The sequence below is a fragment of the Rhagoletis zephyria genome, unplaced genomic scaffold, assembly GCF_001687245.7.
Source record: "Rhagoletis zephyria isolate East Lansing unplaced genomic scaffold, Rhagoletis_zephyria_1.1 Rzeph_scaffold_00727, whole genome shotgun sequence".
Lineage (NCBI taxonomy): Eukaryota > Metazoa > Arthropoda > Insecta > Diptera > Tephritidae > Rhagoletis > Rhagoletis zephyria.
In genome coordinates this window covers 117,308-132,545 of record NW_016157811.1, presented here as the reverse complement: position 1 = coordinate 132,545, position 15,238 = coordinate 117,308, and the positions used below count along the sequence as shown (strand labels likewise).

Below are 15,238 nucleotides of genomic sequence, written 5' to 3'. Positions count from 1 at the left end.
CATCGGCAGCCAATAGAAGGAACGCTTTTGAACCTACCACAAAAGCAACAACAAAAACGGCAACATTTCGAACCTCTCTAGCTTTGCTTGCATGCGCGTATGTCTGTATGTATGAATACCAACATTGACACCTTATGCGTACATTCATCACCAGATTGCATCCCGACCTACTCTACTCGTACACCACCTACCCAGGGATAACAAAGGCAATTCAAACGAATTCAACGAATGTCTGCATCTATAATCGGATGATGATATTGCAAATGAAGTCGCTTCACTGCATTTAGAGTCTATTCCTGTAATGTAATTTTTTATTTTCTCTCGCAAGGGAAGTATATCGTGATGAGCATTTTTTGACGTCGAAATGTTGCTGGTACCCTCTTTCCCTGCATTTTCAACTCCTCAGGCGCCATGTGAATTTAATTTTTTAGGTATCTTCGAGGAAACTGGCCACAGAACAATAGCACTGACTACCGATTTTTTTTTTCGTTCAAAATAGGCACTGCTAGATGTGTGTAAAGCGGTTGTTAAAGGGTGGTTAGTGTCAACAAAGGTACATCATATGTACATATGTATGTATGTATGTATAACCACAACAAAGCTAAGCCCACGACATGCGCAATTTGTAACACAGACCCAGTCTGCTGCTGTCCCTTTTGAGCTGTTCTATGCACTGCCGGTTACTACTGCACCACTGCAGAAGAAAAATCAATGAGTCTATGCCGCGCCGGCTACCATCATCGTCCACCACTCTTATATCTCTACAGTTGGGCTACACAACTTACATATTCAAAAGGCCCAGACATGCGCGTACAACATACGAGGCTGCAGTGAGCATCGGAATTGGGAGTCGGGGCAGGTCGAGGAACTGGGGAGCAAACTGTGTGCACAATTTACACTTACAGATACTAACTTTTTTGGGTATGGTCAAGAACAAAGTGCAAGCTCGCATGCACGTACATATGTATATCAGTGCCCAAACATATGAAATGAAATGAAATATACATACACGTACATAGATTCCTATGAGTTTGTATACTAAATATGGTCAAACATTTAGTTCTAGACTTACAGTGGGCCTTTGCGTCCTAAAATTGTAATCAATAAATTCCCCTAAAAGTTAGGAGTTAAAAAAAAGCTTGTTTACTTATGATAAGAAAAGATGGATTTTGGAAACCTTGCGAAAAAGTTAAAACCACAAAATTAAAGGTGCGTTGTGAAACAAACCAAAGAAATTGGCAAAACAAATATAGGATTTTATACGCCCTCAAAACAAAAGGAGTTAAAAAAGATTGTTTCCTAAATACTTGTGGTGAATCTCCTGAAATGGCAGTCCTTGAAAGTATGGGTCATACGGTGCCAGGAATAAAATGATATATTAAAGAAACATTAGTTCTCGAGGCGAAATGTTCGTCTATTGGCAAGTTGCCAGCATTTGCCTGGCTGTATATCCGTAAGTAAGTTTGTGTCCATTTCAATATTGGATATTATTGATAATTGTTGTTGTAAAAATCCAAAAAAAAGGTACGGATAATGCTGTTGTTTTGACTGTCTTTGGCCAGAAATAAATCTTTGTAGTAGTTGAGAGTGAGTCGGTGGCCCGACATTAATTTGAACCATTCCGGTTACATAGACCCGGCGTAGTATGTAGTAACATATTTTCAACAACCCAGCCCAGATCGCCTAGTCCCTCAATCAATGTCGTCATGCTCAATAGGAACAGAGGCTATAGTGGACATGCGAAGAGATGTCTCGAGTCGTGGCGTGTCTCTCCGCATGTCGGACACTCGTGGAGCACATCTGCTCATGTACGAGTTTAACCTGCTGCAATAGCTAGAGCAAAGTTAAGCTATTATTGCCCGAGTCTCCCGAGGCAGATGTCTTTTGAGCTGATGTAACAGTAGACTACTTATGAAATCAACTGTATTAGACATCGGAAGGAAGATTTCGAAATGTGTTTAATTTTAGCAAACACCTATGAAGCTCACTTTTATATACACATCTATTGTATATCATTACATGTACATACCTTGCTAAAGTATCCAACTGTATGACAGCCGTCCACATCAGCTAATGTCATTATATAAAAAAGGAATGGTTCTACATCGTAGTAAAGTGTTTTGTGATCCAGAAAGAATTTAGCCAAAAGACACAAATGTTGACAGTATTGCTTATGTCGTTTACCATCCACTTGCCATACTTGTAGTTTGCCTTTTCGATATATCTCATCACCTGGCGGATGTCGCCACACACATTTCTCGGCGTGCCGTTTAATGCCAGTTTCTGATTTCTGATACCGTAGGCAGAACTCACAAATATACATTTGAGGTAGCCGTGCCGCATCGTCAGGGTATGGCGATTGATACCAAACTTTCATCTTATATTTACCCATTGTTATATACCTGTTATAAATAGCAAGTATTTTATTTTTATGGTACATATCAATGTTTGTTTTGTTTGTATGGACACTTACTTTATCCCCTTTCCAACAGGCAAATCTTTTAGCTCATCTTCGACTTTTTCAGAGGCGATTGCTTGAGCATCCCGAAACAATTGCAAATCATAATCAGGCACAAGTCCAATCAAGTTAGGTTCACGATCCTCATCAGTGCAATCTTTTTCAAGTTTTACTTTATCAGTATTTATGGTAGCCGCTATAGGGCGAAATCTTGCTCGTGATTCGCGAATTTTAGCTAAAAATTCATTTTGTTCATTTGTGCGTCCTTTTGGATTTGCCACATCGGAATTATTTAAATTACTATTACTGTTACGTAGACGTCGCTCATTCCTAAGTTTTCTTTCGGGAACACGTTCTTTGCACTCAGATGCCGACATATTGTGGTAAATAGGACAAGCTTCGGGTAGAAAATGTCTATCCAAATTGCCGCATAAATGACCTGACGAATCACATCCCTCAATTGGGCATTTTTTCTCCATTTGTTGAGGCGGTGATAACGAACGTGGCTTGGACGATGTTGAACCGAATACACCAGCTTCCTTCTTTACTTTGCATTTACTACCGCCGGTAGATGAAATACAACGCTTTGCTGGGCTTTTTGACAATGAATGTTTCTCAGTGTCTAAATCGACTTCAGATTCGCTTTCAGAAGGGCAGCCGGCACCGCCTGAAGACTTTGGTTGCTGCCTAGACCTTCTGGTGCTTAGTGAACGTGTGAGTTTGCGTGGCGCTCCATCGTCTGAGTCGGAATTGGCTATTTTAGCAGCGGTAGGCGCACGTTTACCTTTCACTGATTTGACTGGATGGGTGTCATAAGAATTACTGCTCTCGGTGGCTTCAGACTCAGTAGAGGTGGTAGTTTTTCCACTTTCCGATTCGCTTTCTTCTTCGTCCTCTTCTGAGCTCTTGTTCTTTGCTTTTCCAACTATAGTGCGCTTAGTTTGTGTTTTGGGCCTTGCCTGCTTTATTCGATTATCCGAGCTATTTAAAGCGGCTGCCGAATTAGCTTGAGCGGATAATTTTACTTGCCCTTTACGTTCAGATTTATTACGACTAGAAGGGAATACCTCCCGATCTGATTCGTCTGACCCATGCATTGCAGTAGATGCATTTTTCTTTCCATCTTGTCCATTTTCAGGAACTAAGCTAATTTGTGCCTTTGAGTTGCCAGCCGGAGCTTTATTTGTGTGTGAATTTAGTTTATTCGAGGTGTTTTGAGGTGCTTTACCACCGATAATTCGCTGATTACTCTGATTTTGTGCAGCTGATGTGCTCGAAGCGGACAGTTTCCGTTTTTGAGTTGTACTGGATGTTGCAACTGGCCTTGCCGGCTTCTTACTAGCCGGAAGTTCATCATCACTTGTATGATTACCTGCACGAGGTTGCCGCAGAGATGCAGTATTACTATTGCTTAGTCTTGTCTTTGAAGTTGACTGTGAACTTATAGCAAGTTTTTCTGCATCCGCTTTAGCTGCGCCTTTGAATTCGGAACTTTTCCGTCGAGTTGTTACTTGCGTTTTAGTTGCGGCAACTGTGCTTGGAGCATCATCGGCCAAACTCTTCTCGTCACCGGAGCTACTTGATTCGGTATCAGATGAACTACTACCTGAATTTGAACCACTTGTGCTTCCACTTGTCGAGCTGCCCGATGTGGAACTCGAACTAGTTCCGGTAGTGCTAGTGCTCTAAATAAGATCAAATTATAAGTTTTGATTTAGTTTATTGTTTTATGCAATACCTTTTTTCGAAATGTAGACATTCTGTTTAAAGGTACACACTATACAGATAAGAACATGGATTCCCAGCGAAAACTAATTTTTGTCAGCAAAACGTTTGTTTATATACTCATTAATCTGCAAAAATTTGTAAACGTACTCTTGTTCTTGAACAATATGATTCACAATAGGATTTATACAAGGTGGTGCTAATGGCGAATTTAGATTTTCGCCGCGGTACTTCTTAATGTCAAAATGGAGTGTTTGTTGTAATATGAATTCGCCTTTTTTACAACAAACACAACACTTAGACATTCAGGCCGATTCTGAACAGAAACTCCCCGGGAGTTTTCTCTCTTTTCCCTTTCCTACTATCACGAATAAAAATTCCTTGAGGATTTTTTATATTAAATGGCGGAGTTGAGCTCTCAAAAAAGTGTTAAACACCTTTTTCGAAGTTCGAATTCCCTCCTCCAAAGCCTTCGGGGAAAATTCTACTCCTGGGAGGTAATTATTGGGGGATTTCTTTCTCTGGAGAAACAAATTCCCGGAGAACAAACTCCCTGGGAATATTAAGAATTGGCCTGATTAAGTACCGCGGCGAAGATCTAAATTCGCCATTAACACCACCCAAGCGATTTTACACAAGATGATGTTGATGGCGAATTTTGATTTTCGCCGCGGTTCTTAATGTCAAAATAATGTGATTGTTGTAACATGAATTCGCCTTGGTGACAACAAAAACACATCATTTTAACATTAGGAAGTATCGCGGCGAAAATGAAAATTCGCCAGCAACACCTCCTTGTATAATTTCCCCTTGGTGGTGTTAATGGCGAATTTAGACTTCGCCGCGGTACTTAATGTCTAACCGCCCTATTCCCACACCATTGACAAAATTCATCATATGCCTATTGTCACAATTATTGCGCCTATAATACAATATAAACATTGCTTCGCCGTTGTCACTTACGTTTGTTGAACAATAAGTTTAAAGTTCAAAATGGCTCCTCGACGAGTATGGTCGCGCTGACCTGTCGAGTTTTTATAAAGCGAATATTAGATTAAAATACATACAAAAATGATGCCGTTTCATTAAAAATAACATACAGCTTTAAATTAAGCTTCATTAAATATAAATTAAAATTTTGAATCAAGGGAATATAATACTATTAAATAAAACTAACTTTTTTAAATTAATACACGTGGACATTAAGAAATAAAATTGCGATTAAATGGAAATGTGAAAGCGTACCGCTGAAACGGCACTATCGTATGAACAAATTAACTGAACTAAGAAAAATTTATTACTATAACTGTTTCATGAAGCGAAACAAGAAATACATATTTTAAAGAAATTAATTTCTAAAATTGTTGGAAATTACAACTTTATGCATATGCATTAAGCACATATAATACGACGAATAATGATTAAATTATTAAATTGAGGAATAACCTGGCGATACGTGTACCTAGTGCCCTGCCATACAAATACAAATACAAACTTAATAAATATAATTTGACGTATAATTGCTAATTACTAAATTGAAAGAATAACCTGGTTACTTGTGGAACGCTAAGGTTCCAGCCAAGAAAACACATCACACATTTTAAAAACGATATAATCAAGATTTAATAAAAAGAAAGATTTGAAATAAGCATAGCAGAAACTTGTGCACGTGGTTCTGGCCCATAGCGGTATTACCATCGTATATCAGTGGAGCGACGATTGGATACATCAATGGAATATAACATATAAAGAGACATACAGTGACGAGCAAAACTGTAACATGATGTAACACTTTTTATTTCAGTCACCGCTATCTTTCCAAGTTCTAACGACTTTCATACTTTTGTTGTATATTATTATTGGTACACCCCTATTCCCACTCTCATAACGATTTGAAGTCAATCCAATAACAATAAAAAAACCTGGAGACAAAAATGTAAGTTAAGGCAAATGTTACAGTTTTGCACTCACTCTCAGTTTTGCATTTTATAGTTATCTTTGGCTTAGTTGGAAGCCAGATGACTTTTTTCTGTATTGTAATTTATTCAAGAAGTGATCACCAATAAATAATATGGTTAATCAGGAAACATAAATGTAAATAATAGATTTACTGCAGAAAGGCGGGACCGCAGGGAAAGTGGCGAAAAATTGTGGAGTTTGACACATGGAAATGTTAAGACTGAGAAAAAATATAACCTAAAGTGTTAATAAGGACAAAGGAAGTCTGTCAAAATATATTACAGTCCGATATCTTGTGAACTTAGTAGCAGTAGCGCTGCAGCCACTACTACAGAAGCGCTTAAGGTATTAAAATTGAGCGCAAATCAGTAGACAGTGAGGCGAAAAATTGTCAAATTGAGCGCAATGGATCATAAAAGAATAAAAAAGCAAATTTGATCAAAATACATGTGCGAGTGTGGCAGCGTTTTGCTGCATCGCACGAAAAAAGAACCGTTGCCTATTGGGATATGTTAGGCCTTACAGAATGCAATAAAAAGCACATTTTTAAGATTTAATTGAGGGTTATTTGGTCTGACAAGACTAAATTAATCGCTTTCAATCAGATGGCTGGGCATGGTATTGGATCAAAGGCCCAAATTAAGCCTAAGCGCATCATGTAAATCACAGTGGTCGGTCAATAATAGTTTGGGGTTGTATTTCAATGTGGTTGATCCGTTTGTACACATTATGCGTAAGGAACAGTATCTGTTCATATTTCAACAAAATTTGCAAGATGTAGTCGAAAAAATTAGAGTTTCTGCTGAAAAATCATCCAAAACACACTGCACATGTTCGCAAAGACTGGAACAAAAGCAAAAATTTGCTAACTTGAAATGACCTCTAAAATCCGAGGACATGAATCTCATCGAGAATTTGCGAAATCAACTAAAAGCACAGCTTACTAAGTATCCAAGTCCGTCCAATGGAGTACATGAGCTGTGAAAGCAAACCAAGGATATATGGGAGGCTATACCTCCAGAATTTTTACAGAGATACACATTAGGTAGGCCAAATTGCAACCAGGAACTAAAAAAAGCAAAAGCATACTGAACATTGTGTTAATAATTCTTTTTTTATCGTGAAAATTCTCAAAAAGTTATTAAAAATGTATGAGAGCAAAACTAACATTTGCCTTAATTTACATTTTCGTCAGCTGGTTTTGTTAATGTTGTTGAATTGACTTCAAATCGTTATGACAGAGGAAGCAAAGATGTACCAATAAAAATATACAACAACAGTATGAATGTCGTTGGAACTTGGAAAGATAGCGACGGCTGAAATAAAAAATGTTACTCCATGTTACAGTTTTGCTCGTCACTGTATATTAAAATTAGAGGAATAACCTGGCGGTGGTGAAAACCAGCCAACCCACCCAAAACCAAAAAAAAAACAATAAATTTAATTGTACTGTAATTTGGTCATCGTGAGCGTGGGTTTAACAATCCAGCGATGCGAACATAGGTATTTTGGTAATTTTGGTCCGTCAAGTATCCCCCCTAAACGAAAGAGGTTTGACGCCGCTTTATGAAAAGTCACACTGCCGCCCCAGTGATGTCTATTTTGGTTACTGGGTGTTTTATAAAAATATCTTGTATATAAAAATGTATATACAAATTTATAACGAAAATTTGCAACAAATACCATATTTCCAACCGACACTATTTTTAAATTAGTGCACAGATTTAGTAAATAAAATTTTTGTAATAAAGCGTGAACTGTTGTCTACAAGTGTGTGTAAAAGTTTTTTGAATCGATTCACGCGTTTGGGCACAGCAACCAAAAATCGTTGCACAAATTCCAGAGAACGTATATTTATAGAGAAGGTCCAAGAACGAATCAGCGTGGNTTCATAAACAGTATCTAAAATTATCACTACAAATCATATTTGCCGCATTTTACTCATTTGCTAGCATTTTACTATGGCCAAAGAACGTAACTCTTACGTATCTTACGTTACGGTGGAATGTGTTAAATTATTTGATAACTGTAGTCCGTAGCCCGTGGTTTTCAATGTGTTTGTACAGAAATAACAAAAATCTACGAAACTTATTGCGAATAATCATGATTTGATATAAGAAGCTGCAATTAAATGTCAAATTTATCTATTTAGCCCTGCAAACGTTTTCATTATTAGCTTTGTATTTTCTAAAAGGAATTAAAAATTAAAACAAAAGCAATCCTTATGGGCAACGATAAAAGACGTCGATCACATTCCAGGGATCGTCGAGACCGGGACCGCGAGAGAGATCGTGACCGGGAACGGGACAGGGATCATGAACGTGAACGTGATCGTGGCCGAGAACGGGACCGCGAGAAGGATCATAATCGACGCCGCTCTAGATCTCGAGGTCGAGATCATCCAATAGAAAAACGACGCACGGACGAGAAACCAAAAGATGAAAGGGATGAAAAAAAACCTGGCGTCAAAGACGAGGACGATATTGAGGATGTCAAAATGAAAGACATTGAGAAGGCTAAATCTAAGAAGGAACCTCTGTCTTTAGAAGAAATCCTTGAGAAAAAGAAAAGAGAAGAGGAAGCACGTAGCAAACCAGTCTTTCTCACTAAAGAACAGCGGGCAGCAGAGGCCTTGAAAAGACGTCAAGAAGAAGTAGCTGCAATGCGTAGCGCCCAAAGCGCAGCTACAGCTGCTGCCATTGCAGACGGAGATGGCTTGAATAACGGTTTTGGAATTCCACCGACGCAACTAAAAAATGAAAGGATGGATCGCAAAGATCGCGATCGCGATTATGATCGGCGGGATCGTGAAAAAGGGCGAGATCGCGACCGGGATCGAGATCGTGAAAGAGATCGAGATCGAGATAAGGATAGAGATAGTAAACGCGCTGAAGATCTTACTCATAAGGATAAGGAGAAAGAACTGGAAGCGATACGTGAACGGTACTTGGGTATTGTGAAGAAAAAACGCCGTGTTCGTCGATTAAATGACCGTAAATTTGTTTTCGATTGGGATGCTGGAGAAGATACATCCATTGATTACAATAATTTGTACAAAGAGCGTCATCATGTACAATTCTTCGGTCGTGGTAATGTCGCTGGCATTGACATCAAAGAACAAAAACGTACACAAAGTAAATTCTATGGGGATCTGTTGGAAAAACGACGAACGGAAGCAGAAAAAGAACAGGAAAAGGTGCGACTTAAAAAAGTAAAACGTAAGGAAGATAAGCAAAAATGGGATGATCGTCATTGGTCTGAAAAGGCTCATGAGGAGATGACCGAGCGTGATTGGCGTATTTTCCGTGAGGACTATAACATTACAATTAAAGGTGGTAAAATACCTAACCCCATACGTAATTGGGCCGAATCTGGGTTCCCTAAGGAAATCATCGAAATTATTGACAAAGTTGGGTACAAAGAGCCAACACCTATTCAAAGGCAGGCAATACCGATTGGCTTACAAAATCGCGACATTATTGGTGTAGCAGAAACAGGTTCTGGTAAAACTTTAGCTTTCCTTATACCGTTGTTATCTTGGATTCAGTCACTCCCGAAAATAGAACGCATGGAAGATGCCGATGCAGGACCTTACGCCATTATTATGGCACCCACACGTGAATTAGCACAGCAAATCGAAGAGGAAACTATCAAGTTTGGTCAACCGCTGGGCATACGCACGGTGGTTGTAGTGGGTGGTCTGTCTCGTGAGGAGCAAGGGTTTCGTCTACGCTTAGGTTGCGAAATTGTTATCGCAACACCTGGTCGTTTGATTGATGTTTTGGAAAACCGATATTTAGTTCTGAGTCAGTGTACATATATTGTATTGGATGAGGCAGATCGTATGATTGACATGGGTTTTGAACCGGATGTTCAAAAGATTCTTGAATATATGCCAGTAACAAATTTGAAACCTGACTCGGAAGAAGCTGAAGATGCCAGCAAACTAATGGAGAACTTTTACTCAAAAAAGAAGTACAGGTAGGTAACTCGAAATGTGATTTTTTAAAGGTAGGGCAAATAATACATTCAAGGATTTTTAAACCATTTTAGACAAACTGTGATGTTTACTGCTACTATGCCTCCAGCGGTGGAACGATTAGCAAGATCATATTTGCGGCGTCCAGCTACTGTCTACATTGGATCTATAGGCAAACCAACCGAACGCACAGAGCAAATCGTGTTTATGATGGGTGAAAACGATAAGCGTAAGAAATTGATGGAAATACTTTCCAAAGGTATTGAACCGCCAGTCATCATTTTCGTCAATCAAAAGAAGGGAGCTGATGTGCTTGCCAAAGGATTGGAGAAGTTGGGTTACAATTCATGTACTCTTCATGGTGGCAAAGGACAAGAACAACGTGAATACGCTCTTGCAGCTCTTAAAAACGGTTCCAAGGATATGCTGGTAGCAACGGACGTCGCTGGACGTGGTATTGATATCAAAGATGTGTCACTTGTCATCAACTATGATATGGCAAAAACGATCGAAGATTACACGCATCGTATAGGTCGTACGGGACGTGCTGGAAAGAATGGTGTAGCCATTTCATTTGTCACCAAAGATGACAGTCATTTATTCTATGATCTTAAACAATGCGTTACGGCTAGTCCGGTATCTGTATGTCCACCAGAGCTAATGAATCATCCAGATGCGCAACACAAACCTGGCACAGTGGTGACAAAGAAAAGACGGGAGGAGAAAATCTTTGCTTAAGTTATGCGGAAAGCCAAACCCGGAAAAAATTCAATACGGCAACATTTTTACATGGATTTGGTTTACGTTTGTGAATTTAAGTTTGTATAACAGTAGTATATTTCTCTTCGGATTACATTTTTAATACATGGCTTTCGCCTTGGTAACAACAAAAAATACAAGGAACAATTTTTAGTTTCTTCCTTTTAATTCTAGTCCTGAGTTCTTAGCTACTATTATGATCTTAAAAGCCTTAAGAAAAATGCGGTCCGACTTTGCTTGGAATTTATGGGTAAGTATTTCTCGTAGAAATCCAGAATAACCTCTTCTATTTTGAAGCCGAATTTCTGGTACAGCACCACTGCGGGATTAGAAGCAGACACATGCAACGTTATATCCTTTGACATGCATGTCTGTAAGCATTAAAAATAAAATATGCAATCACACACGCAAAATCGATAGTACATACCTGTATAAGATGATAAAGCATAAAAGTTCCTATACCGCAACGTTGCCAATTAGGTCGAACGGCCATAAACGAAATGTATGCTTCGTTGAAGCCTACGTCAGGCACAAGGAATCCACAACCCACTACCAGCTTTTTATAGAGTGCAACCACACTGTAATCTGGGTAGCTAAGACATTCGGACACTTTAAAAATATAAACAGTTGCAATAAGTTATGTGGTACTCGTATTTCAGAGGAGTCTTACTATCAATCCCAGGCCAAAAACTTGTTTGAAGTAAAGCATTTACTGCGGCTATATGATTGGGGCGTACATAGCAAAAATCGATTGGTGAACGAAAGGGATACTCTCCATTGACTTTGAACTGAAGCTCGCACATCAGCTGCAAAATTAGATAAATAGTATTGAAGAAAATTATGTATAATTTTTACAACTGGTACCTTTAACCAGGGAGGTGCTATTTCTTTATCCCTATATATGAAAGGATGTAATATTCGATGGGAATAAGGCGATTCAAACATTTCATAGTCAAATGAACCAGCTATTCTGGCGTAAAATGATTTGCGTTTACTTTCCGAAGAAAGTGAAATTAGCTGCAAACGAAGAAAATATAGTTTTCTGTAGAATATTATTGTTAGTTATACGCCATACCTGCTGGTACCGATCAATTATTTTCGATTTGGCATCGTGCGACACATTACATTTGCCATTTATATGGTCATCTAAATTAAATAGCGGTTTACCATGTTCACGTTTCCATTCACGCACGCAAAGTTTTCTATAGAACCGTCGTATGAACGCCGGAATTTGAATTTTACATTGTTCCTCCATAGAAAAGATTTTACGTAGCTTGTGCAACAATTCAATCTCTTCGTATTCACTGATCGGAATTAAGCTGCAGTGAGAAATTTTTTTTTAATCTGTAGATAAAACTGTGGTTTTTCAGCAATGTGTATACCTTTCGTTTTGCTCGAAGGGTTTCATTTTGGCTTCTTCTTCTGCCTCATCAGATTCTTCCACCAACCAAGGCCAATTACGGCGAGGAACCTTCGTAAAAAGACTTGGCTTGCAGGCACCCAAAATTGAAGCGACCCCTTCGCCTTCGTTTTCCGACTCTGGCTGCGTCGCTCCAGCGGTGTGACCATAATTTTCATCTTTCTTTGTACTATGCTTATCTTCAGCTTCTGATTGCTCTGCATCAGATTTTACTTCTTTCTTGATTTCTTGTCCAAATTTATGTAAAAGGGTTTCTTCTATTGATCCGGCTTTGTCTTTCTTTGGTGATTGATTAAGTTCCTGAAAATTGGTGACTTGTATTATGCGTGGTTGATACTCGTCGTCATCATCATTACTATCCTCGGATGACGTTTGCATTGAATCTTCTTGAGGGCTATGAATGATTTTAATAATATTAATTGCCTTTGCTTGTTTAAGTATTAACTTACAATTGTTCTATGCTTAGAACAGATGATGTTTTTTGATCACCGTGCTGTTCTGAATCGTAAAAGCTTTTCAATTTGTCTGCTACTGGGTATACGGTATTAGATTCATACACAGCTGAGTTTGGATTGTATTTGGCTTCAGATGTGTCAAAAAGTCCAACATTATCATTTTGCGTTTCAAGCAAGGGGAGAAAACCATTTTTATCATCTCCACCTACCAACGTTTCCGTTGCGCTATTTGGCAATGTACTAAAAAAATCATCGTTTGCTAGATTCTCTGCCAAAAAGTCCATTAAGCTTGATTGTACAGTGTTCAGCGGTTGTTGCTGATGGAAATTCTTGATATCATCATCCACAATATCAAGTTGTTTAGCTACTTTGGGCGTGCGACCCATATACGGCCTGGGAATAAATGACAATTGATTATGGCAATAAATTACGAGTTAAAGTTTTTGTTAAGAATGAAAAATACATTGTACGGCTGCATCCATCAGTTATGGGTGGTATCTCATCATCCGAATAAATTTGCCGCCTACGTTTGCTTTCGTGCTGCTCTTCATCACTGTTATCAGCATCTTCTTGCCCCCGTTTATCGCTGCGCATTTGGGCGCGCTTTTGACTAAATTCTTCATCTGCAGCATTAAATGTAAAGTTATTGACTTTTCTCTATATTATTTCCATAACTTACATTTTCTGTGAATCATTTTTGGAGTTAAATTTGTCTGCGCCAAGCGCCACCAACCTAACTTTTGAATTGTTTCTTGACCGGATAAGAAAAAATCCGGACTGTAGTGCGACAAATTTCCTGAAATGGAGCCGAACCAGTTTTTGCGCCGACGTCTGCGTGTAAAAAGCATTTATTAGTACAAATATGTATGCCGAAAACTGCTTAAATTGCTTTGGATATACTTACGTTCCAGGCTCCATTAAAAAGTCCCAGTTTTTGTTAATAAAACTAACAATGTGTGAACGCCAATGGAAGAAGCCATGATGACTCAGTCCCTTAGACTTTACCGATAAATTGTATAATGCTAAAGCAACTATCATGAACCAAGACATACGCTGGCGTACAAAATTCTCACGTGGCACAGCAGCTTTCGCTGACGATGAAGTAGATGGTGCATTATATTGCAAATTCATGCAATCGGCACAGGTGAAGTCAAAAAATATATCACCCAATAAATCTCCAGGTCGACACGTGCGCAGACATTTTGCATGCACTAGATATTCACATTCCACGCACTCTAGGTAGTCATCCTCGTCAGCTACAGGTTGTTTGCAGTAAGAACAGTGCATTGCTTAGCCAGAAATTTTATATTTTATTTGTGTAAATTTTTTCTGGATCTCAATTAATTGCTATTTTGTTTAGAAAAAAGAACAGTCAACAGAATAAGTAAAGCAAGCAAGCACAGCATATGCGAAAAAAGAACTGAAAAGAAAAAATAAAATGTGCCAGTGCTGCCTTTAATCGCAATTATTTAGTTTGGGGAAAAATGTGAAGCAAAGGCAACAATCTTAGTACAGTTAAATATCGATAAAGCGAATTAACAATGCTAGCCACATTCGTATTATCGTTTTTTATAAGATTTAAATATCCAATTTCAATGAAAATTAAAATTGGTGAGCTTTAGTTTGGTACGGAATTATGGAATATATAGGATAGATGGGGACCTAATAGTTGTCTGTATAAAGTTTCAAAGCGCGGAGCCTTATAGTTTTTAGGTAATTTGTTGTTAAAGTTTGTAAATTTAACAAACTTGTATGCTCACTATTTCACCATATATAATACATTAAATTTATACGTTATTTGCACTCAATTTATATACAATTAGAGTGTGCACGATCAAACAAATAAATATTTGTAGTATATTAGATATTTTTTTTAATGAAAAATTGAGAGTACATCAGTGTTGCCACAGGCAAATTTTTTTCCTACCAAAACCTACCAAACATTTGTTTGAGATTTTAATAAATTTGTTCAACGTCAAGCTTTTTAAAAAGATGCTAGTACTAAGTCTTTGAAACATATAAATTTTAAACTGGGTATCCCTGAATCATGGTTTTGAGAGGGTGCTTTGTGCCTTCAAAAGTATCGGTGCGCCCTTTTCGGCTGATTCAGCGAAAAATACCTGTGAAGAATTGTTTATGGTAAGCCAGTTGATAGTACTAGTGTGGCTTCACTTTGTCAAATCAAGATATATTTCCATTTGGCTTTTGATATTTTTGTCATCGTTAAAAGCTGGTTAACACCTAATTTCTTTGGCCCGAAATTCTTCGATCCTGAGTTTTATAATGTTTATCGAAAGGACCGTGATGAAAACGGGTCTAGGCTGTCCAGAGGTGGAGGAGTAGCGATTGCAGTTCAGCATAGATTTTCTCCGACACTAGTACAACTTTGAAATACATTTCGCCGAATAGTAGCTACGACTTATATAAGGCTCATGTTGACAATGTCTTGCATCTCAGTTCTGGGATTGGCGATCATCACCCCT

At 38.4% G+C, this 15,238-nt stretch overlaps 3 protein-coding genes across 4 annotated transcripts in view; 1 reads left to right on the top strand and 2 right to left on the bottom strand.

Annotated features, from left to right (window-relative positions):
* chm (lysine acetyltransferase chameau) overlaps positions 1 to 4,341 on the bottom strand; it is a 37,320-nt gene extending 32,979 nt beyond the window's left edge. Inside the window, exons 1-3 of the mRNA XM_017613869.1 lie at positions 4,197 to 4,341; positions 2,474 to 4,143; positions 2,030 to 2,402 (exon numbers count right to left, since the gene is read on the bottom strand). Coding sequence (XP_017469358.1) covers positions 2,030 to 2,402; positions 2,474 to 4,143; positions 4,197 to 4,217 — 2,064 coding nt within the window. The 5' untranslated portion in view covers positions 4,218 to 4,341. The remainder of the gene's footprint in view (positions 1 to 2,029; positions 2,403 to 2,473; positions 4,144 to 4,196) is intronic.
* Positions 4,342 to 8,242: 3,901 nt separating this feature from the next.
* Positions 8,243 to 11,033, top strand: LOC108361277 (probable ATP-dependent RNA helicase DDX23). Its single transcript, XM_017613870.1, has 2 exons — positions 8,243 to 10,123; positions 10,196 to 11,033. Exons 1-2 carry the CDS (start codon positions 8,367 to 8,369, stop codon positions 10,857 to 10,859), a joined length of 2,421 nt encoding a protein of 806 aa, XP_017469359.1. The 5' UTR covers positions 8,243 to 8,366; the 3' UTR covers positions 10,860 to 11,033.
* Positions 11,034 to 11,053: 20 nt separating this feature from the next.
* Positions 11,054 to 14,195, bottom strand: Atac2 (Ada2a-containing complex component 2). Of its 2 annotated transcripts, none has more exons than XM_017613872.1 (10): positions 13,660 to 14,164; positions 13,435 to 13,586; positions 13,219 to 13,378; positions 12,750 to 13,148; positions 12,263 to 12,694; positions 11,956 to 12,199; positions 11,745 to 11,897; positions 11,551 to 11,686; positions 11,308 to 11,489; positions 11,054 to 11,251 (listed from the first exon to the last, which is right to left on the bottom strand). In XM_017613872.1, exons 1-10 carry the CDS (start codon positions 14,040 to 14,042, stop codon positions 11,075 to 11,077), a joined length of 2,418 nt encoding a protein of 805 aa, XP_017469361.1. In that variant the 5' UTR covers positions 14,043 to 14,164; the 3' UTR covers positions 11,054 to 11,074. The 2 variants fall into 2 exon arrangements, with proteins under 2 accessions (XP_017469361.1, XP_017469362.1); XM_017613873.1 differs by having other exon boundaries at positions 11,076 to 11,199; positions 13,660 to 14,195.
* Between the last annotated feature and the right edge of the window lie 1,043 nt (positions 14,196 to 15,238).